This window comes from Narcine bancroftii, chromosome 3, assembly GCF_036971445.1.
Source record: "Narcine bancroftii isolate sNarBan1 chromosome 3, sNarBan1.hap1, whole genome shotgun sequence".
NCBI classification, from domain to species: Eukaryota; Metazoa; Chordata; class Chondrichthyes; order Torpediniformes; family Narcinidae; genus Narcine; species Narcine bancroftii.
In genome coordinates, this window is record NC_091471.1 from 297470792 (window position 1) to 297496267 (window position 25476).

At 42.4% G+C, this 25476-nt stretch overlaps 1 protein-coding gene across 1 annotated transcript; it reads right to left on the reverse strand.

The window, feature by feature from the left end:
• Positions 1 to 1564: 1564 nt before the first annotated feature.
• mob3a (MOB kinase activator 3A) lies at positions 1565 to 23635 on the reverse strand. The gene is made up of 4 exons (XM_069928643.1): positions 23499 to 23635; positions 9120 to 9655; positions 6391 to 6593; positions 1565 to 3300 (listed from the first exon to the last, which is right to left on the reverse strand). Exons 2-4 carry the CDS (start codon positions 9535 to 9537, stop codon positions 3271 to 3273), a joined length of 651 nt encoding a protein of 216 aa, XP_069784744.1. The 5' UTR covers positions 9538 to 9655; positions 23499 to 23635; the 3' UTR covers positions 1565 to 3270.
• Between the last annotated feature and the right edge of the window lie 1841 nt (positions 23636 to 25476).

Genomic DNA, 25476 nt, shown 5'->3' on the forward strand with positions numbered 1-25476 from the left:
ATACTGCACATAACAGTAAGCTTTACCCTTGGGGCGTTACCTTTTAGTTCACCCAGCATTCATGCAGAAGATGAGACCAACAGTCTAATTTTTAATCTTCAGTGCCCATTGGTAGTGAGACAACAGCCTGAAATAACAGAGCAGTGTGCAATCCCACTACTGCTCTTGGTACGTTCTGTTCATAGTAGCCTTAAAATGGACAATTAGCCTATGACCATCAGGACTCCCATGACTTCAACAAACTTTTCTCCAAATGTGAACTTCTGATGTGTTGAGCATCCTCCATATTGACAGGTCTCAACCTATGCTAATCAGAGAACCATTAGACATTACAGCAGAGGCCCTTCAGCCCAGCTAATCCACACCATACTGTTATTCTGCCTAGTCCTATTAATCTGTACACAGCCCACCGGCCTCTATACCCCTTCCAACCATATACAGTAACTACTCAATCTTCTCCAAAATGTCAAAATTGAACCTGCATTCATCACCCCTGCTGGTCGCTCCTTCCACATTCTCACCACACTGAGCGAAGAAGCTCCCACTAATGTTCCCTTTAAACCTTTCACCCTTAACCCATGTCCTCTGGACACCCAAACTTCAGTGGAAAAAGTCTGTTTGCATTCACCTCATCTGCACCTCTCATAATTTCAAATACCTCTTTCAAATCTCTCCTCATTCTCCAAAACTCCAGAGAATAAAGTCCTAACCTATTCAGCCTCTCTTTATAATACAACTCTTCAAGTCCCAGAAATATCCTTGTAAATTTTCTCTGCACTCTTTCAATTGCGATTTCCTGTTGGGTCAATGTAGAGGGGTCTTCTGTTATCAGTACCACTCACAAAGAAACATTCCACGTCGACACAATAACAAGCTGCTTCTGGTCCTCTTTGTGAAAATGTTAACTGCTTCTCTTCATTCTGTCTCATGGAAAGCAGATGCTGAAAAATCCACTCTGACTAACCCTATTAACAGGAATACACATGCAGAAAAGGTATTAAATATAGGGGATGTATTAATGTTACATTTTGGGACAGAGCACTTTTGACAACAATAAACAACAAAAATGTTGCTTCCTACACACTTTTGGGTGTATTTTATGGATTTTGGGTTGCTGATCACAAAAATCACTTTGTCTTGCCGAAGAAACTTGCCCTATCAGGGTTTTCCCAACGTTTCCTATCACATACCTTTTTTTAAAAAGATTGAACTTAGTTTTGTAATTTCCTGTCATATTTTTAACATACTTCAAGCATCTTTTCCTTCTTCTCTTTTCTTTTCTTTGGCTTGGCTTCGCGGACGAGGGGTTCTACAAAACCATGAAATGTCATTGAAAATTCATTTTCTGCATTGGCTCTTGGACTTCTTCCCTGCTGATCTTGGTGCAGAGACGAACATGTGAAAGGTTTCACCAGGGCATTGCCACCATGGAAAACTGGTATCAGGGCAAATGGAATCCATCAATATTGGACACTGACACGAGAAGCATCACACACTGAGTACAAACGAAAATCAGTCGCAAAACATTTTTAGGTCAGTTGATTATGGAATTAAACATACTAAATTCAATAAAAGTTAATTTAATGTTTCTCCAACTTCCTACATGATACAGCAAATCTGAAATTATCTTTGAGTTCAGCTTGAAGTTGCCTATCATAATCCCAACTTTCTTCAGGAAGCAAACCTTCTGAAACAAAAATCGTTGTCCAGTGCAATCAGCACCAGTTTACAATCTGTTGAAATCCTGGAAACTGTCACAGATTCCATTAGAAAAAATAACATATTGGTTAAGAAATAATATTGAAATATTCGAACAAGTATAGGAGCCTTACATTAAATACAATAGCGAAAACCTACCGGGGACAAACATTACCTAAGTTGATGGAAGGAGAAGGAAAGAAAAGAATGGACTCAGTAGAATTTCTGGTGTAATTTTGTTGAATGACAACATTGTCTGACTGGCTTAATGCAACCTAGATTGTATACCTAAAATGGATGAGAGGGGGGGTGGGGGGGTGGTTTGGGAGGAAAGGGGGGGGGGGGGGGGAGAAAAACTCACTGTATATGTGTGAAAAAGAAATAGTGTATATCATGGCTAATGTGATTTATGGTGTGAAAAATAAAAAAATTTAAAAAAAAAAGGCAAAAAAAAAAAAAAAAGAAACTGTCACAGATTTAAATGATGTTTTCTATCCATCCATTTTACAATAAATATTGGGTGTTAGGTTCAAGCTTGCAAGAGAAACATATTCTTCCAAGTTGAGAACTACAGCAGCTGTGGTAAATAATTTTCAGAAGAATAAGTACCAATAAGGAAATCAAAAGTTAAAAGGGCTTGATAACATTAGACTTTAATCTTACAAGTGGAAATTCCCATCACAGAACCAAAGGCAAAAATAACAAACTTCAGGCAGTTAAAAATTAGACCGTGTGATATAACAAGAAAAATATAAATTTTAAAAAGAACTTCCTTTCACCACAGATGTCCCCTGGAACTGCAAAACTATACAGTATCATACCAATCATTAACACATATTTTAAAGAAATATAGTAAAAAAGTATATCATTCTTTTTTTAAATAGCTAAAAAAAAGTCTGCAAACTCTTCTTTCCATTGTAATAATCAAATACACAAATATTCTATGTACCATTCGGGACAAAACTTATTTCTGAGAGCTTGTGCCATAGACTGTACCATTATAGGAAATATATTTTGGAAAAAAAAAGTAATATTCCTGTTGATGATAAACAACTGAATTAAATGTGCGAGGAATGTTGCAAACTGTTTTTACAAAGGTCTTTGGCAGCAGCCAAACCTTGTAATATCAGCAAGAATCACAAGTAAAGAGAATCTACAAACTATTCATTTTCCTGGTCTTGAAAAATATTTGCATTATTTTGCCTTTTGCTTTATCAATTTTATCAGAAACATTCAAAAGCACTTCACATACAATGAAATGTATAAAATATTCACAAATCAAGCAGAATATTCATCCATCAGAAAAATGCTTTTTTTTTTGCAGCTTGACATTATTTGCAGTGGTAATGGAATGGAAGTAACTGACTCTCCCAGGTAGATGGTTCAGTGCCAAATGGAATTTTCTGTAATTATTGCAACTACTTTTCAGATGTTTTAATCTTTTACATTTCGACATCTGCAGATGATCATTTGAAATCAACAATCATCTTTCAAGTTTTTTTGGTAAGATTATCCACTTCAATTACTATTCAGAAGTAACAGTTTCTTCTGCAATTGATCTGTTGATGCATTTCAATGGCACATTCTCATGGTCATCTCCTTCTGTTGAAGAAATTGAATTAGCAGGTTTAATTGGTCTTAAACTAATCATTGCTCAGATGTGAAATACTGAGACAAAAAGTCCACTTTTAAGGAATTAAAAAAACAAGAAAGATTATCAAGGAAGTGCGAGGGGAAAACAGAACCTGGGATAATTTTGAATTGTTTGCATAGACATACTGGATAGGGGACTCCGAGGCATCCATCAATTCCATCTATACCTCTCGCTGTGTTGGGAAACTGCAAACACATTAAAGGACTTGTTCCACCCCGGTCACATACTCTTCTCCCCTCAGAAGATGCATGCACTCAAATTCACGAACTTCCAGATTTAAGGAGTTTCTTTCCTGTTTTAATCAGACACAAATGAATCTCACACTGACAAAAGATGATCCCACTGTGCTCTTTCATTGCTATACCTTTCTGTATTCCCTATGCTAACAAGTAACACTTATCCCTGCACTGTAGCCTTGTTTGTTTTTATTTCACTACCCAATGTATGAGTTGACTTACCTGAATAGCATCCAAAGCAAAGCTTTTTTTAAAAATTGTATTTGGGTATAAGTGACAATTTAAAAAAAAATCATTTCACTTCTAGGGCTCTTCTGTAACACTTATGCAGGGAATAGTTAAAAGTAACATGAAAATGGTTTTTTTCAATAAAACTATGAAACTTGGCCATTTTAGCAAATCTCAGAGTTTTGAGCAGGTAACAATTGTTTCAGTGAAGTTACAAACACCTCTGGGACAAGGAAGGAAATACAATGAATCAGCATATATTTAATCCAAGATTACAAACATTTCTTCATGTAACCTTGAGAATTCTCAGTTCATATGTCCATTTAGAACCTACTATTGTCTTCCTGATGCAAAACCATAATGAAACTGAACAGTTTTCATCAATCTTTCTTCTCTTCTCCCTAAACTACTTATACATTTAATTGACCAGCCTGGGAGCCCACGCTGACTTTGAAAGGATGTGCCAATGCTGAACCTTTAAGTGGCAGTGTCTGATTGTTGAGAGAAGTCAGCTTTTCCAGAAAGTATATAAACCCCCTGGCTAACCTTGAATCAGCAAACTCCCATCAGCATGTGCGTTAAAACTCCAAAGACAATTTTTTAAAAGCTCATGCTGCCCAATTACACCCATTTGGCCTGCAACCCCTGAACATTTTGAAGGGTGGGAGGAAACCCAGGAAGACACAAGGAGACTCCTCACAGACAGCGCCGGATTTGAACCCCAGTCGCTGGCCCTGTAACAGCTTTGCGCCAACCGCTACTCTTACTGTGCAGCCCGACGTCTGACTGGTAGTTCAACTAATGGATTATAATTACATCCTACTTGTGACAATCCTCAAATATTATGGTGACAACATTAATAGCTGGTTATATAAATACAGATCCGAGTGATTTAACAACTAGGGCTTGTTTTGGTAATATATCGGTAGTTACTATGCTGGAACATGGTAAGATGTCACAAAATGCGTTGAGTGTATCTGTATTAGTAAACCCAATCTCTGAAACAGTTTCCAGTACTCAGGGCTGAAATGAAGAGCAGGGTATCAAAAGATCCGTAAAAATGAGCAGGAACATGCACCCTCAGCTGGTGGAGCTAATGTCATGTGCTGCACATCTGAGTTGAATTCAGGATGACGGTGCATAGTATCATAGAGTCAGTCAGCGTGGAAACAGGTCCCTTGTCCCAACTTGCCCACACCAACACTAGTCCCACATGCCTGCCTTCAGCCAAAATCCCTCCAGGCGTATCTTATCCATGTATCTGTTCAAAAGTTTTTTTTAAACATTGCTTCTGATTTGCACTCAGGAAAGCTGAAAGTGATCTAATGATGGATGGATGAGGCAGGGGGCTGCTGTAGGACCAAGATTAAAAACCATCAATAGGAGAAAGTGAAGGCTTTGAGGAAGACTCAGTAATCTAACAGAATGTTAATTCTTTCCACTTTCCCCATCCCGGTAATGAGCCTGGCTCACTAACACCACCCAGGTACAGGTAAACTCAAACTCCGCATGTACAACTTTCATTCACACTGGCCCATCCCAGTAATGAGCCTGGCTCACTAACACCACCCAGGTACAGGTAAACTCAAACTCCGCATGTACAACTTTCATTCACACTGGCCCATCCCAGTAATGAGCCTGGCTCACTAACACCACCCAGGTACAGGTAAACTCAAACTCCTGGCCCATCCCAGAAATGAGCCTGGCTCACTAACAACACCCAGGTCCAGGTAAACTCAAACTCCGCATGTGCAACTTTCATTCACACTGGCCCATCCCAGTAACGAGCCTGGCTCACTAACAACAGCAAGGTACAGGTAAACTCAAATTCCGCATGTGCAACTTTCATTCACACTGGCCCATCCAGGAAGATTCAGTTAAATTCTGCATGTAAAAGATCCATAAACATTAGTTCCAGTAAGACTCCAATAATCTGGCATCTTTGGGACTTTGGTTGTGTTGGACTGGGAGTTTTTCCAGACATTTGGATATTTCCTTTCTTAGTGTACCTGCACACCTTAATTTTATTTTTTTTTTAAAAACTTGGACATACAGAGCAGTAACATGCTCTTCTGGCCCACAAGCCCGTGCCATCCAAATACTCAATTTAACCTACAACCCCCCCATACATTTTTGAAAGGTGGAAGGAAACCGGAGCACCCGGAGGAAATGGAGAACATTCAAACACTTTGCAAACAGCACTGGAGTTTTGCTGCTACACAGTTGTTTAGTTAATTTTCCAGTGAGCCAGCTGTTTAAAGAGAACTTAAGAACAATGTGCCAATGTGTTCAAAGGGAGCATGACGGGTCCCAGCCTGTTTAAAGTGAGAACAGGACTGGGTTTAAAGTGGGCATGGGACCAGGGCTCTGGTGAGGCATATACTAAACCATCAAGAATTTGAAACTATGGAATAACAGATGATCAGAGATTTAGAGCATATAGAGAATCCCCCTCCCCCCCCCTCCCCAACCCCCGCCATCTATTGCTGTGCTGTATTTATGAAGCAGTTAACAGTAGAGTTAAAAAAATCTACCCATCATCCCTACTGAAAATTGGTTGATAAAGTTACATACCAGGGGCACCAATTCTTTGTTGTCTATAAGATTAAACTCTTTAACGAAGTAGTAAAAATGTTTGTAACAAGTATTAACGTGTGCTTCTGCTCCCATAAAGCCGATTCGGTCAAAATGGTGGATGTACACGTGGACAAAAACACGGAAAAGGCGAGAAAGAATCTTCTTGCAAACTTGCTGGAAGTTTTTTGGAAAAGGAGTTCCTGAGGAGAAATGAAAAATACAGTTTAATCATCTTTAAGATCTGAATGCTGCTAACAATTCAATACTTCTCTGCAGTTCAAAGGCAGAAGGTTTCCTTTAGAGCTGAAGCTCCTGGCACCATCTTCATGGTGACTATTGATTTGAGTAACATTTGAAGGGAACACACAGCAAGGTGGTTTTAAGAACTGTGAATGATGATAGGAATTAGTTGAGTGTAGATTACTGAACCAAGTTTTTTTTCCCACAGTGATATTTTAGAACCAATCTGCAGACCAGCCATGATCACAAGAACTAGCAGTGAGGGGCTGGGCTGACTTCGGTCACCATTTGGTGGTCAATTGCTGTGTCCTCTCAGCAGTTTGATTTGAGCTTACAAGTAAATCTTTATAATTATTAACATATTACAGTCCAATCGGACAAATACCGTGACAGAAATGAACTGTCCACTCACATAGAACTGTCAATTATTATACTCAGTTCAATACTGAAATACTGTTGGATTGAAATTTGAAGTATCCTGACATCAGATGATTTTCAATGCACTGGCAAAAAAAAAATGCATTTATGCAATATTTCTCTCAACTTCTGGGTCATCACCAACGAAGGACGTTTTGAACTGCAGTTTCTAGTCACAGAGATGGTGGCAGCAGATGGATCAGGGAAAGGAAATCTCTCTGAAAAGGCAGCGCTAGAGTTGCCTCATCCCATTAGTAGTGAACTAATCTTGGCAGACGGAGTCCACAGATAGAATTATATTTTCAGATAGTAGTATGAACTATGGTTTAAAAAAAATTCAGTTGCCGCTCCTTTAACGAGTCCCAGCATTATCAAGGGTTTTTACATATCCCTGTGAGATCAGTAAATTGACCACATATGTAAAGACTCGGTGCACAAGTTGTGGAAGAGCAAAGCATCATTGACATGAACCTCTGTGGGGTGGCACTGACCTCTCTTGAACTCTGCACTTTTGTACTGGGTCTTACTTGTTGAACTATGTAACAAAACGTCCACTGGTCTGCTCGCAAACCACCTCTATCACTTGCATTTTAATACAGTAAATCCCCGGTATCCGGCACCTATAGGGATTGGTCAATGCCAGATAAGTGAGTTTGTCAGTTGCTTGAGATTGTGCTGTATAATTGGCAATTCACAATTTACATTAATGATCTGGATGAGGGGATTGGATGTAATATCTCCACATTTGCAGATGACACTAAGCTAGGAGGGGTTGTGTGCACGGAAGAGGGGGTAGGAAGCTCCAGTATGATTTGGATAAATTGAGGGACTGGGCAGATACATGGCAAATGCCCTACAATGTGGATAAATGTGAGGTGATCCACTTTGGTCATACAAACCGGAGGGCAGATTACTATTTGAATGGCAATAGATTGGGAGATGGGGAAGTGCAGAGAGACCTAGGGGTACTTGTACACCAGTCTCTGAAGGCGAGCATGCAGGTACAGCAGGCGGTTAAAAAGGCAAATGGTATGTTGGCCTTCATATCAAGAGGGTTTGAGTATAGGAACAAGGATACCTTACTGCAGCTGTACAGGGCCTTGGTGAGACCCCACCTGGAGTATTGTGTGCAGTTTTGGTCACCTTATCTAAGGAAGGATGTTCTTGCAATGGAGGGAGTGCAGAGGCGATTCACCAGGCTGATCCCTGGAATGGCAGGAATGACTTATGAGGAAAGATTGCGCAAATTGGGATTGTACTCGCTGGAGTTTAGAAGATTGAGAGGGGATTCATAGAGACCTATAAAATTCTGGCAGGACTGGACAGAGTGGATGCAGATGGGATGTTTCCAAGGATGGGAAAATCCAGAACCCGGGGCCATGGTTTGAGGATAATAGGCAAACCATTTAGGACCGAGATGAGGAGGAATTTCTTGACCCAGAGGATGGTGAATCTGTGGAATTCATTGGCACAGAGGGCAGTAGAGGCAGGTTCATTAAATATATTTAAGAGGGAATTAGATCTATTTCTTCAGTATAAGGGTATTAAAGGTTACGGAGAGAAGGCGGGGACGGGGTACTGAACTTTAAGATCAGCCATGATCTCATTGAATGGCGGAGCAGGCTCGAAGGGTCGAATGACCTACTCCTGCTCCTATCTTCTATGTTTCTATGTTTACCTGCAAGGAGGCACCAATTTTAAACTTTTGTAGTTTTGAGCTATTTATTTTCTGTGCTTTTTTTTGTCAGTTGCTCGATGCTGCTGGTTGGCTCAATTCCGGATAACGGGGATTTTCCTATATATGCGATAATTAGGCATTTTCAATATATGTATACAGGTTCTGTGTGTATGTTCAGTTTGTATGCATGTTATGTCTGTATGTATCTTTGCGCTGTTTTTGCACCGAGGACTGGAGAACAGTTTCATCAGGTTGTACTGTTATAATCAGATGATAAATAAAGTTGAACTTAAACTTGGACTCAGTGGGCTGAAGAGCCTGCTTATGGCATTTCTCAAAAAAAAGAACATATTGCAAATCCAAGGGGCACCATTTAAATTTTCCAACTCACCAACATTGGTTGGAAATATGTTTTCATTGTTCACTTGGGTTTCAATCCAGTCCATAAGAAGACTCATATATTGTGGGGCTGATAATGCTGTCGGCTTCCTGTACTTATTCTCATCTTGCCATCTATATTCATACCGAGACCCTCCTGACATAACGGGGCACGAGGTATCAGTGCAGAACTCGGAGACAGTTCCGTAAATTAGATTAATACGGTTGAAGAAATCCACCACATGGACAGCCACCCAGTCATTGAGGTCCTCGTTTGAAGGAAGTTGAACTGCGACTTTCAAATCCAGGCCAGCATTCAGCGATGCCTGTGCCCTCTTGTGCAGCTCAAATCTCTGCGTGCCAGGCTCAAACTTGCGCTTGGGACGGAAAGTCTTGTCCTTATTGAACACTTGCTTCAAGGCCACAGCCATATTAAACTCTGTGATGATCTGCCAAGAGCAGGACTGATAATTCGTCAAAACAAAAGATGGAGCTTGAGGGAATGACTTTGCTTCCACAGGTGAAAAGGTTACTAACAATTCTTCAGTTCTGTGAAAAACACAAAATAAATTTATGTCATACTTTACCACCTTATAATTCTATAGTTATTTGCCAGTTTTACCTATTCTAGCCATAGTCAAGAGGAATTGATTTAGAATGACGCAGTGATACCCCTCCAAAAGGTAATGCCCATGACATCACAGGCAAAACCCTCCCCACTATAGAGAAGATCTACAGAGAATGCAGCCATCAGAGGGCAGCAGCAATCATCAAGGATCCACACCATCCGGCACACGCTCTGTTCTCGCTGCCTCTGTCAGGTAAGAGGTGTAGATGCCACAAGACTTGCACCACCAGGTTCAGGAACAGCTGCTACCCCTCCATCATCAGCTCCTCAACAACAAACCCAATCAAGGACTCATTTAAGGACTCTTAGTTATGCACTTTATTGATTTTTAAAAAATTCTCCATGTATTGCACAGTTTGTTCACATTCGTTATCTGTTTACAGTTTGTTATTTGTTTACCTGTATATGCTGTGTATTTTTTTTTCACTACCAATAAGTAGTAATTCTGCCTCACCCACAGGAAAATGAATCTCAGAGAGGTATGTGATGTCATGTTTGCACTGTACTCTTGGCAATAAATCTGAAATCTGGTCTTATGTACAACACATCTACTATGTGCAACACTAACACAGAACTCAGTGACAGAATTGGTGCAAAATAAAAGTACATGGATTACTATTCATCTCATTTTCACCTTAAATAAAAAAAATTGAAAAAATACTGCATCGTCAAAAGGAGAAGGTAATTTTGTTTTCTGCAGTTTCCATTTTATTTCTAATCTGCACATCAATCAAACACGCTGGTGATGAAATATATTACTTGCACGGAACCTTATATTTCACTATTATATCTCCCTTGCTTCCTCAGATTAATCTAAATTATACTGGGCTAGAGGGCAGCAAGCAACTGAAGGCTCTGCCTTGGTTACAGTGAATACTGTGTGCAGTGTATGATTACACCAATCCTGGAATCCACACTCTGAATTTGGATGAATTATTGGCTTGGTCAGAAAAGAGATGCTTTGCTTTATGCACATCTATTTTTCATGAAGTTTTGAAAAGATTAAACAAAGTAAAGCATTATCTGAAGTAGAATACTTTCTTATGCACTATTTGACAGTAATCCTCTTTGGTTAGGAATGCATAATTGAAATACTTCCTTGTTTTTTATTTTCTCAGGACTTGCTCAATTTAGATCATCATGTTTACACAGGCAGGCACAATTTTGTTCAAACAGCTTCATGCTGCAACACGACAGTTCCATCACTTCAGAGAATCACAGACAGTAGATTGCCTGTGAATAAAATTCTGCTTTCTTTACTGAAATGTAAAATAACACACAATAAAGATTTCCTATCTTTGCCAGGTTTAAATAAAGTACAATGAATCTTAAAATAGAAGAACAGTTCAAAATGTTAAAGCCAAATTAAGAACAATGCAAAAGTTGCCCCTGAGAAAATATTAAAGGGAAACCTCTGATAGATGAATGGATGAATGCAATACAAGAGCAATTCCATCCCAACTTGTGCCAATTCAAATAAACTATCCTATTTTCCTATCAATCTGTTCCTGATCTCAATCCCTCCCACACTTGCACTGAGACAATTTCATTTTAAAACCACTGTTTAACTGTCAATAAGAAGCTAGCACACAAGTAGTTGTGGACGTGAAACTTCCTCTAATCCATTTGCAGTGTGGGACAGCACCTGAAGAACTGTTTAACAGAGAAATGAGTGGCTACAGAAATACACATTTTTCAAAGGAGGGATGTCTGTGAGTATCCTCGACAACAGGCCCAAATGTGTATCCTCAGATCTATAATCCTGGTTAGTTGATGACCAATCTGCGTGACACTAGTAATCAACAGTACACATAACATGTAAACTGGCCTTAAAAACAGAAAATGCTACATATGAACTCAATGACCAAAAATTATAGACCATATAGAACAATTCAAAAAGGGAACCCAGAATAATGTTCATTACTTTCCCAACGCATGCAAGCTAAGGCAGACATACAATCAAGCAGAGGATTTCTGTCCACTACAAAGTTCACAGCCTTTCATCCACTGGGAACACATCACACAAATAACACACTGGGAATAGGTATCGGCAAACCAAGGTGTATGCTAAGATGTAGTTCCTAAAATTAATAAGTATATCTTCATGACTTCAGAACATTACCTTACTATACAACCATAGTTATATCTTTAAAACTCAGACCAATAACACACATTAGCAATGTATTAAAGATGGATATCCAAATATGCAGATGCCGTGGTTTAAAGCCCTTGCTTGTAGCAGATTCCTGCAATATTTTGAATTCTATGATTCAATAAGCACCAATTTATGTACTTCCTGATTCTTTCATTTTCAATATAATTAAAGCAAAAAAATCTTAAAAATAAGCAGATCTTAATGAAAATGACAAAAATAGAAGGTCATATTCCATTCCAAACTTTTCAGTAATTTTTAAAAACTGCCTATCTCTGGCAGAAAGTGTTTCGTTTTGCTGGTGCATCTAGTTTATCAGCCAATTCCAAACAAGCTGCAAGTTTTCTTTTCAGACACAACAAAGAGTACCCCACCTTTGAAATGATGTATTCACTTACTTTTCTATATAAATATTTCATTCACCATTGCTAAAGTCTGTGAAAATATGGACTTTAACATGAAACTGCCTTCCTGAAGATGGAATTTTACACACATTTTCAGATCAAAAATAAAAATAAAGGAACAAAGACCTAGCAAACAGTCTTGACACTTCGCAGCTGCCTTTGTGAACAGGATGGTTTGCCTGGTTCCTTTATTTATAACGTTCTGAATTTCTCCTTTAATTACATTGGAAGGTATCATAGTGAATGTAGTCATGGGGAAATCCAGCCATCAGCATCCACCCTCGGAAACTTCCCTTTAGGCCTTTCCTCGTTTTTTTTTTATTATTGATTTATGTGAAATACCAACTACTAACAAGAAATTAATTCAAATGACTGACCACTCAGATACTGGAGTTGAATTTCCCCCCAAAAAATCACTAAGAACTTAGGCAAGTAACCAATCGTTTATTTTTCGTCATCTTGCAAAAAAAGCAGCTTAGGACTAAGGTTCTGGGTTTCAGAACCTCAAACTGTTGCCTGGGATGATTTCAGGTGAAATAAAATTCATGCTCTTCTTTAAGGAACACAGGTACAGTAACATGTAACAAGGTTGCTGGCTGGGACAATTACAGAATTATGGAACGCAGAAACAGCACTCAAAAAACAATACTAATTGCTTGAAATTATGTCAATATCAAAGACTGTGCTGTATCCTTTTAACATACAATTTTAATCTATTTCGTGAATTAATGGGCAACTGTCTAAACATGAAATTCACTCACTTGGACTTCAAGACAAGGTTATTGTCATCTGATTATACAAGTACAAACTGACAACAAAGCCTTCTCTGGTCCTCAGTGCAAAACACGCATAAAGCCAGATATTAGAGATACAGACAAACAATACATATACAGGACTAGTATTCATATATACAAATAAATAAATATTGATCTGTGAATATGAAAGATTTGTGAACATGAAGATGTGTGAGCAGTTCATTTGGTTGTTCAGTGTTCTGATCTCCCGTGGGAAGAAGCTGTTTCTCAGGACCCAAATATTTTTGATATAGAATTGAAATTGAAATTAGATAAATATCAAAAAGAATTCGTTAAAATAGCCCTAACGGTAGCAAGAAAATGTGAGGCAGTAACTTGGAAATCAGATGTTTCATTTGGGGATGGGTAGATGGCCGTATTGAAACAAATAGTTGGAAACCACTTGAAAAGATTACATACAATTTACATAACAAATTTGAAATTTAAAAAAAATTTGGGAATCATATTTACAAATTGTAGGATTTAAGTTATAATCGCCCAACCTGAATCTTCCGGCTCCTAAAATCAAATCAAGAAAATTAAGGTATGTTAAGATTTTATTTTATAGTTTTAGTAAGTTTTTATAATTATTATTGTGAGTTTTCTTTCTTTTGTTTCCTTTTTTTCTATTGGGTTGTTGGGGGGGAAGGATGGGAGCAGGGAAAAAATTTTTAAATCACTATGTATTAATTTTTTATTATACTCGAATAAGCAATCTATGAAAAAGGTTTTTTTTAAATGCATATGTGAAATTAAATTTAAAAATTAAAAAAAACCCACTACTGTTGTATTTGTTCCAGGCACCCACCACCCTGCCTTGTATACCTCCATTTCCCTTTAGCCCATCTATATCCAATCTACACTTGCATGCTTGGCACACTCTGCTATTGAGTAGCAGGATATTACACACACTGTATACTCAGAAGGTGGATCCAATCCTTTAACCTGATGCTTGAATATGGCAGATCACATATTAAGCCACAGGTGACCCAAAACTTTAACATGCTGACGACAGAGCTCTGAGATGGGTGCAATGATATTTCAAATGTGTACATTAAATAAATAATGCATATAAATACAAGATGAGCTGTATAGGGGTTTTTTTTTTCAAAATACTGTAAAATTTCCTGTCATTAAATAAAAGATCTGGGGATTTCCTATCCCCACATTAAGTTTCCAATCCTTGTATAATTACTTTGGTTACATTTCTGTCTGTCATCAAAGAAGCTGCTAAAAATAAAAGCTGGTTTTGTTTAATTCTTTGTGGTTATAACAGAGAATTTAGTGGTTGTAGATGGAAGCTACTGCAGGAAGAATGATGCTCAGCATAAACCTGTAAAAAAGTTTTTTGTACACACAATGGTGTATGGAACAATCTGCCAGAGTAGAGTTGAGGAAGGTACTATTGTTAAGAAACATTTGGACAGATAGATAGATAAGATAGGATCAGAGGGGATATGGGCTGAACAGAGGAAGGTGGGACTAATGTGGATGGGATATTTTGGTTGGCATGGGCTCTAGGGGCTGTTTCCATGCTGTATGACTGAATTTTGCTCCATATGTCCATTGCCCTGTGTATATGACAATAAACTCATTATCATTAAACCTCCAATGCTAATTTTAAACTGAAGTCAGCAATGGAAGCGAATAACTTGCATATACAAAGATCCTTTCATTGAGTCATGATGTTGCAATGTGCTCTCCACTCAATCAAATTCTTTGTGGAATCTAACCTTTCTAGATTAAATAAAGAAATGTACAGTAGAAATAAAATTAGCAGCTGCCTAGAGAACTGAAGCTGCTACTAAACTGTCTGCCCACAAGTATCAAATTAGTTAAAATGTACTGAATGCATTAAGAGGAAAGATTATTTTTATACATGCAAACTAGATGAAAGATTCTAATGAATAAAGGCTACAAGATCTTAAACAATAGGAGGCAAAATAAAAATAAACTGCAGTTGCTCAAAATCTAAAACAAAATTCTACAAATATATTTCAGCATCTGTGGGAAGAGACTCAACATTGCACTTTGAAAACATAAGTTCTGATGTTAAAAATGGAGGTACAGTGAAACCTCGTTAGAATGCGATTTGTTAATCACCGAAATCGCTTATAGCGCGGGTGTCTGTGCACCTCAAACTGCTAAGGAGCGGGGTGCCCTTGCCCCAAAGTCCCACGCCAGCAGCCCTTGCCCCAAAGTCTCGCATCGGCCGCCCCTGCATCTGTTCCGCGACTTGGCTGTAACGCAGTATGAAATCTTGGACCCCAACTACTGCATTCTAACGAGGTTTTACTGTATCTGGTAAATGAACTGCTTTGCATTCTACAATGACATAGATGGCCCTAGAGTTAATAACGAACAGCTATAGCCTTAACCCTTTGAATGCCATCTCCCTGTTTTCAGGGACTACCAACAAGCGCATAAACTCCATGTACCCCTTTAAGGACCAAAAGCTTTTTGGGATAGACATCCATAAACAAGAGGAACAAAATGGCTTGGATCCACACCAGATATGGAAGATCAGCTGGATATGGATAATTAATTTTTAAAATTACAAATGCTTGGAAACTATTATCAAATGACATGCATTTTGCAAAAGAGTTAGGAGTTAACGATCCAAAGTTCAGTTTAAATTAAATCACAAAATTCTGTAGACACTGTAGTTGAAGTAAAAACACAAAATGCTGGAGAAGCTCAGCAGGTCGGTCTCTTTTGTATAGCAAAAGCAAAGATACATAACCTACGTTTCGGGCTTGAGCCCTTCTGTTTATGTATGAAACATCAGTTTAATTAAATAACTGGCAGAGGTAACATGAATCTGCATTGTTGTCAACAGATCATCTATGGTGTACACAAGTCCTAGTTTGTAAACATAGGTCCAATGCAGGATGAGATGAACTGATGTCAATATTTTATTTCGACTCTCTGCTATGCTTAATTTAACCTGCTGGTCAGTCATAGGTGCACACTCAACAGTCTAAGCAAGCCATTTTCTGGCTATGTCCCCCTTAAGGACTCTGCTCAATGTTTATGGCCACCTTCCCTGTGAAGCAATTGTTGAGTTGGTTTCTTCCTAACTTCTCTCCTACCGACCACACAATTTTTTTTAAAATGGTTTCAGTCCATGGCCCCCAGGGGAAACGCATTTTCCCAGCTGAGAATGGCTGGTCTAAACCAGTAATGAGAAACAATGATCTTGGGTTCAGGCTTGAGCAGGTAAATAGAACTTATTTTCAACCTTTTCCAACATTTCTGCAATGACTCACTCGCAGATAGTCACAAACTCCTCCTGAATGCCATAGCACCCCCTTGTGCAAGCAATTAAATAATATCCAAGTAGAAAATGTATAAACAATACGGGTGATAAGAGAGAGGGCAAAGCTCAGCATGAAGTACAAGTGTCAGTGATCAAAAATAGTTGATAAGCATGATCACCTCCCTTCGATATGACGACTATTTTGCTCCTACTAAATTCAAGGTTATCAAGCTGAAGTGAAACACTAACTTGCGCACATCTAGCTACTTCCAACGGTAAACATTTGCCACAACGCTCAACTGATAGTTGAATAAGGGACTGTTTCTTTTAAAACCAAAAAAGTGAGTTGACTATATTGCTGGTTTTCCCAATGAAGCATCAGACAGTGCGCCACAGCATCTTCCTTTGCAGGCAATGCAAATCGGCTCTGAGACCTTCAGCAACAAATGGATTCCGTCCTCTCACATTCACGCTCTCCTCAGAGCTCCTCATTTTAGTTCCTCATCAATGGTTGCCATCCCCCTTACAAACAATAATGGCCATTATTTGGATATTGTTGCCCCCGTTATTCGATTTACTCCTACAGAAGAAAGTGTGTGGGCCCACATGCAACACTTGCATGACTAACTTAAACTGGCAAGTTGATAGCAGTTTTAACTTTTCTCTCTTCATGGCATATGTGCTATTCCATTTATATCATACACTATAACCTGAGCCTTTTTGTCCATTAAAAAAAAGACAATTTCATGAATGTTCTTCAGAACATATCTGCTAGCCGACATGCAACTTTAGACTCAAAACAACATATTTGGTAGTGGTATGGTTTGGTATGGAAACACCAATACCCCTAAGCATAAAACCCTGCAAAAGGTAGTGGACACAGCCCAGGGTGTCACAGGCAAATCCATCCCCACTATTGAGAACATCTACAGGGAATGCTGTCTTCGGACCACCCAGCAAGTGCCCTGTTCTCACTGGAAAGAAGTAGAGGTGCCACAGGACACACCACCAGGTCAGGAATAGCTGCTACCCCACCACCATCAGAGTCCTCAACAACAAACTCAATCAGGGACTCATTTAAGAACTCTTTCTTTTGCACTTTATTGATTTGTTATTTCTCTCTGTATTGCAGTTTGTTTACGTATCTACATTGAATATAGTTTATGTTTTTTCACTACCAATAAATAGTAATTCTGCCGAGCCCACAGAAAAAAGAATCTCAGGGTTGTATTGATGTCATAGATGTACAATAAACCTGAAATGTGAATTATCTCTTGTGTAGGCTAGCAAGCATCAAATTGAATCTTTACTCCTCTGGTAAAATGGAAAAGGACTAACAGTAATAAAAAAGAAGCACTGAACTTAGTAAGGTAAAAACATCAGCAACAAAATCTGGAAATGTATAAATATCGACTGGCCAAGAGTACCTCACCTTTTCCCTTTCTCTCTTTTATTAAACTTTTTTTTAGTGTCCTGAGAACTTCAGTCAAATCCGTAATGTTTCAAATTACAGGGAATATAATCACAGCTTGCATAGTACTTCCTAGGTATCTACTGACTGGTGAATTTTTTTGTCAGTTGCCATCAAGGCAATAGTACTCCAGCTATTATCTAACGAGAGCTTCATACACAGGTAATACAATTTCTAGCTCCTTTATTCTAATCTCCTAGAGATCATGTCCAGTACTTTAATTTTTAATTTAATTTTTTTCTAAATTTTAAATTTAGACATACAGCATGGTAACAGGCCCACAAGTTTGTACTGCCCAATTTTATAGCCAATAACTCATGCAACGCTTGGAATGGAATGGAAAACCCATGTAGACATGTACAAACTCCTCATAGATAGCGGATTTGAACCTTGTCCTGATTGTAGGTCCTGTAATGGCATTGCGCTAACAGCTGCACTAACCATGCCACCCTCAATATTTTATATTTTCAATGATATTTTATAGAAATGCATCCCTATATCTCTCAGGGTTCCACCATTTCAAACATAGTTGTATAAAGTTAGAATAACAAAGCTATTTTACAATTGAGCATTAAACATTACACATTTTTGTAACATTAAAATGGGGTGAGGAAGGGCATAGAAACATAATTCTTATTGAAGTTAATGATAATCGTCTCCATCTGCTTTTCCCACAAGCAGTTTATAACTCGCACTTGTTTTTCTATCAGCCAATCTCATTTCCTGACTGCAGCCACCACAATTGTGGATGTTTTAAAATGACAGATTTAATCAACATTATTGCAATGTAGAAAACCTACAGCACTATACAGGTCCTTCGGCCCGCAAAGTTGTGCTGAAACACGTCCCTACTTTAGAAATGACTAGGCTTACCCACAGCCCTCTATTTTTCTAAGTTCCATGTACCTATCCAAAAGTTTCTTGAAAGATCCCATTGTATCCACCTCCACTACAGTTGCTGGCAGCCCATTCCATGTACTTAATCAACACTCTCTGTGTAAAGAAATCTACCTGATATCTCCTCTGTACCAACTCCTCAGTTCCTTAAATCTGTGTCCTCTTGTGGCAACCATTCCAGTCCTAGGAAAAAGCCTCTGACTATCCACACAATCATCATCTATTAGATCACCTCTCATCCTCTGTCACTCAACCTGTTTTCATAAGGCATGCTTCCTAATCCAGGCAACCTCCTTGTAAATCTCCTCTGCACCCTTTCTATGGGCTCCACATCCTTCTAGTAGTGAGGCAACCAGAACTGCGCACAGTACTCCAAGTGGGGTTTGACCAGGATTCTATATCGCTGCAACATTACTTTTTAATTCAATTCCATGTTTAATAAAGCCCAATACACCTTATGGCTTCTTAACCACAGAGTCGACCCGCTCAGCTGCTTTGAGTGCCCTATGGACTCAGACCCCAAGATCCCTCTGATCCTCCATGCTGCCAATAGTCTTATCATTAATACTATATTCTGCCATCATATTTGACCTACCAAAATGAACCACTTCACACTTATTTGGGTTGAACTTCATCTGCCACTTCTCAGCCCAATTTTGCATCCAATCAATGTCCTCTGTAACCTCTGACAGCCCCCCACACTATCCAAAACCCCCAAACTTTGTGTCATCAGCAAACTTACTAACCTATCGCCCACTTCCTCATCCAGGTCATTTATAAAAATCACGAAGAGTAAGAGTCTCAGAACAGATCCCTGAGGCACACTGGTCACCGACCTCCATGCCTTCTGTGGTCAAGCCAGTTCTGGATCCAGTTCTTGGATCCTATACCTCCTTACTTTCTCAATAAGCCTTGCATAGGGTTCCTTATTAAATGCCTCGCTGAAATCCATATACACTACATCTACTGCTCTTCCTTCATCAATGTATTTAGTCACATCATCAAAAATTAAATCAGGCTCGTGAGGCACAAACCTGCCCTTGACAAAGCCATGCTGACCATTGCTAATCATATTATGTCTCTCCAAATGTTCACAAATCCTGCCTCAAAAATCTTCTCCATCAACTTTCCAACCACTGAAGTAAGACTCACTAGTCTATAATTTCCTGTGCTACCTCTACTCCCTTTCTTGAATAAAGGAACAACATTCACAACCCTCCAATCCTCCGGTACCTCTCCCGTCCCCATTGATGATTCAAAGTTCAGCAATCTCCTCCCTCATCTCCCACAGCAGGCTGGGGTACATCTCATCCAGTCCTAGCAACTTATCCAAAGCTCCAGCGCATCCTCTCTTAATATCTGCATGCTGAAGCTTTTCAGTCTGCTGCAAGTCGTCACTACAATCACCAAGATCCTTTTCCATAGTGAACACTGAAGTATTGATGAAATACTTCTGTCATTTCCTTTGGTTCCATACACACTTGATAGGTCCTGTTCTTTCACGTCTTATCCTCTTGCTCTTCACATACTGTACTTGTAGAATGCCTTGGGGTTTTCCATAATCCTGCCCACCAAGGCTTTCTCATGGCCCCTTCTGGCTCTCCTAATTTTCCCTTTTAAGATCCTTCCTGTTAACCTTATAATCTTCTAGATCCTTATCATTACCTGGCTCTCTGAACCTTTTGTAAGCTTTTCTTTCTTTCATGACTAGATTTATTACTGCCTTTGTACACCACGGTTTCGGGTCCCACCATAACTTCCGTCTCATTGGAACATACCTATGCGAACTCCACACAAATATCCCCTGAACATTTGCCACATTTCTTCCGTACTTTACCCTGAGAACATCTGTTCCCAATTTAAACTTCCGATCTCCTGCCCGATAGCTTCATAATTCCCCTAACTTCAATGAAGCACTTTTCTAACCCCTCTGTTCCTATCTCTCCAATGCTGTTGTGAAGGAGACAGATTATAACTATCTCCAAAATGCTCTCCCAGTTGGACTTGCAAACTTATGAATCAGAAAATCATTTTTCAGTGGCTGTACTTTTTGCTTACTGTATTTTTTCATATTCATTAGGCTTTTAAAACTGCAATTGACCTTTGTAAAATAGATTTCTTTCCTTTTACAGGACTTTCACCCCCCCCAAAAAAAAATTATATCAACAAATTATACAGTGTAGTGCTTTTTCCTATATTGCCAACTTATTAGGATAAACTACAGTAATGCCACAATTCATAGTTTCTTTTGCAACTATCAGCGTACCCGAGTACTGCAAGATCAAAACAGATCTGGGGAATCATTCCTTCCACTGTCATTAGTGACCTGTACAGCCTCTATCCTCAAGGTCCTTCATCACTCAAACTATGCTACCATCAGGAAGGAGGAACAGGAGCCTGAAGAAAAACATCCAATGGTACAAAAACAGTTTCTATTCCTTTATCATTGATTTCTGAATGGACAATTAATCACAAACACTACCTCACTTTTTCTTTCTTGGCACTAAATTTTAAAAAAATGTGATTTATAGCAATTTTTTCACACATAATCCTGCCACAAAACAACAAATTTTGTGACATTTTCATGACAATAAATTCCAGTCACTCTGCATCTATTCTGACAAAGGGCTGCAGATTGACTCAACTTCTCCCCTCCACAGCTGGTGTCCAATCTGCCAAGTGTCTCCCACAATTTGTTTTTAGAAACCAAGTTGGTGGCCATTTGGCCCATCCTGTCTGTTCCACCATTCAATAAGATCGTGGCTGATCTGGCTCTGGACTCAACTCCACTTTCCTACCCATTTCCTAGGCCCTTCTGGCCTAAGAAACCGATTGCTCCCTTGTGACCAATTAACCTACCAACTCTGTAAGTCTAAGGAATGTGGGAGGAAGCCAGAGCACCCGGAGGAAACCCAAGGGGAGAACAGACAAACTCCTTACAGAAAGCAGTGAATTGAATCCCAGTCACCGGTGCTGTAATAGCGTTGCACCTACTGTGCTACCCTGATTTTTTCAAATTCAAATATCTATCTGTATGTTACTTGAAAACTTATACAGGTATACCATAGAGAGGATTGTGTCTGGTTGCACCATTGCCTGGTCTGGAGGTGTCAATGCTCAGGACAGGAAAAAAACTACAGACACTTGTTAACTCAGCCTGCAATCCCAGGGGGACCCTATTGAGGACGGTTCTCAAAAAAGCAGCCTCTATCCCCAAGGACCCCACCACCCAGGCCATGCCTTCTTCACTCTGATATCATCAGGGAAAAAGTACAGGAGCCTGAAGATGAGCACTCAACGGCACAAGGACAGCTTCTTCCCCATTGCTATCAGATTAATCAATTGACCAAAGGCACGCCCTTACTTTTTGTGCACGATTATATTTTTTATAGGAATGATTCTCTCCTCACACCCGTCCCCCCTCGTCCTCTCCTCACACCCGCCCCCCTCGTCCCCTCCTCACACCCGCCCCCCTCGTCCCCTCCTCACACCCGCCCCCCTCGTCCCCTCCTCACACCCGCCCCCCTCGTCCCCTCCTCACACCCGCCCCCCTCGTCCCCTCCTCACACCCGCCCCCCTCGTCCCCTCCTCACACCCGCCCCCCTCGTCCCCTCCTCACACCCGCCCCCCTCGTCCCCTCCTCACACCCGCCCCCCTCGTCCCCTCCTCACACCCGCCCCCCTCGTCCCCTCCTCACACCCGCCCCCCTCGTCCCCTCCTCACACCCGCCCCCCTCGTCCCCTCCTCACACCCGCCCCCCTCGTCCCCTCCTCACACCCGCCCCCCTCGTCCCCTCCTCACACCCGCCCCCCTCGTCCCCTCCTCACACCCGCCCCCCTCGTCCCCTCCTCACACCCGCCCCCCTCGTCCCCTCCTCACACCCGCCCCCCTCGTCCCCTCCTCACACCCGCCCCCCTCGTCCCCTCCTCACACCCGCCCCCCTCGTCCCCTCCTCACACCCGCCCCCCTCGTCCCCTCCTCACACCCGCCCCCCTCGTCCCCTCCTCACACTCGCCCCCCTCGTCCTCTCCTCACACTCGCCCCCCTCGTCCTCTCCTCACACTCGCCCCCCTCGTCCTCTCCTCACACTCGCCCCCCTCGTCCTCTCCTCACACTCGCCCCCCCGTCCTCTCCTCACACGCCCCCCTCGTCCTCTCCTCACACTCGCCCCCCTCGTCCTCTCCTCACACTCGCCCCCCTCGTCCTCTCCTCACACTCGCCCCCCTCGTCCTCTCCTCACACTCGCCCCCCTCGTCCTCTCCTCACACTCGCCCCCCTCGTCCTCTCCTCACACTCGCCCCCCTCGTCCTCTCCTCACACTCGCCCCCCTCGTCCTCTCCTCACACCCGCCCCCCTCGTCCTCTCCTCACACTCACCCCCCTCAAACTCTCCTCACACCCACCCCCCTCGTCCTCTCCTCACACCCACCCCCCTCGACCTCTCCTCACACCCACCCCCCCCCCGTCCTCTCCTCACCCTCTCCTCTTGTCCATCCTGCCTCAGCAACCCCCACCTCCTTCACCCCTATCCTCTCCCCCCACTCCCCCAGACTTGGACACTATGACTACGGCCCTAGGCTGTTCCATCTCCTCATTCTGCCCCTCATTTGGGGAGCCTTGTGTTCCCCTCCACCACCCCCTCTCGTCAGTGCTGCGTGAGGATGGGGAACCGGCCCCAGGGCCTCAGCGCCCTCCCGCTAAGGACCTCCCTCCCGGGGCTCCTGGCCCCTGGGGCGTAGCATTCGCCCAACCCAGACCGCACACCTCCCTCTCCCGACGGACCGTTACCTGACTTGAACCGGCCGTCAGCGTCAGCCCCCTCGCCGGTCACTTATCGCGGGGCCCCACCGGCCGCTCTCACACCCAGGCTCCCGCCGACTGGCGCCTGACTGCGCAGGTGCTCCCGCCACCGGGCATGCCGGGAGAAGTAGTTCCCCCGTTCCGGCCAGTTGCAACAAAGGCGTTGGCCAGGTTGAGCTGTGTGTGGTAATGGGTCGGTGACCCGGGTAGAACTGGGAGTAGTAACGGGCCGGTCTCCCACTTGGAACTGGATGCAGGAAGGGCTATGTCTTGGGGAGAAGTAGGTGCAGTAACGGGCCGGTCTCCCACTTGGAACTGGGTGCAGGAAGGGCTGTGTCTTGGGGAGAAGGGCGTGTTGTAACAGGCTGGTGTCCCACTTGGAACTGGGGACAGGAAGGGCTGTGTCTTGGGGAGAAGGGCGTGTAGTAACAGGCTGGTGTCCCACTTGGAACTGGGGACAGGAAGGGCTGTGTCTTGGGTAGAAGGGCGTGTAGTAACAGGCTGGTGTCCCACTTGGAACGGTGCAGGAAGGGCTGTGTCTTGGGGAGAAGGGTGTATAGTAACAGGCTGTTGTCCCACTTGGAACTGGGTGCAGGAAGGGCTGTGTCTTGGGGAGAAGGGCGTGTAGTAACAAGCTGGTGTCCCACTTGGAACTGGGTACAGGAAGGGCTGTGTCTTGGGGAGAAGTAGGTGCAGTAACGGGCCGGTCTCCCACTTGGAACTGGGTGCAGGAAGGGGTGTGTCTTGGGGAGAAGTAGGTGCAGTAACGGGCCGGTCTCCCACTTGGAACTGGGTGCAGGAAGGGCTGTGTCTTGGGGAGAAGGGCGTGTAGTAACAGGCTGGTGTCCCACTTGGAACTGTGGACAGGAAGGGCTGTGTCTTGGGGAGAAGGGCGTGTAGTAACAGGCTGGTGCCCCACTTGGAACTGGATGCAGGAAGGGCTATGTCTTGGGGAGAAGTAGGTGCAGTAACGGGCCGGTCTCCCACTTGGAACTGGGGACAGGAAGGGCTGTGTCTTGGGGAGAAGGGCGTGTAGTAACAGGCTGGTGTCCCACTTGGAACTGGGGACAGGAAGGGCTGTATCTTGGGGAGAAGGGCGTGTAGTAACAGGCTGGTGTCCCACTTGGAACTGGGTACAGGAAGGGCTGTGTCTTGGGGAGAAGGGCGTGTAGTAACAGGCTGGTGTCCCACTTGGAACGGTGCAGGAAGGGCTGTGTCTTGGGGAGAAGGGTGTATAGTAACAGGCTGTTGTCCCACTTGGAACTGGGTGCAGGAAGGGCTGTGTCTTGGGGAGAAGGGCGTGTAGTAACAAGCTGGTGTCCCACTTGGAACTGGGTACAGGAAGGGCTGTGTCTTGGGGAGAAGTAGGTGCAGTAACGGGCCGGTCTCCCACTTGGAACTGGGTGCAGGAAGGGCTGTGTCTTGGGGAGAAGTAGGTGCAGTAACGGGCCGGTCTCCCACTTGGAACTGGGTGCAGGAAGGGCTGTGTCTTGGGGAGAAGGGCGTGTAGTAACAGGCTGGTGTCCCACTTGGAACTGGGGACAGGAAGGGCTGTGTCTTGGGGAGAAGGGTGTGTAGTAACAGGCTGGTGCCCCACTTGGAACTGGGTGCAGGAAGGGCTATGTCTTGGGGAGAAGTAGGTGCAGTAACGGGCCGTTCTCCCACTTGGAACTGGGTCCAGGAAGGGCTGTGTCTTGGGGAGAAGGGCGTGTAGTAACAGGCTGGTGTCCCACTTGGAACTGGGTACAGGAAGGGCTGTGTCTTGGGGAGAAGTAGGTGCAGTAACGGGCCGGTCTCCCACTTGGAACTGGGTGCAGGAAGGGCTGTGTCTTGGGGAGAAGGGCGTGTAGTAACAGGCTGGTGCCCCACTTGGAACTGGGTGCAGGAAGGGCTATGTCTTGGGGAGAAGTAGGTGCAGTAACGGGCCGGTCTCCCACTTGGAACTGGGAGCAGGAAGGGCTGTGTC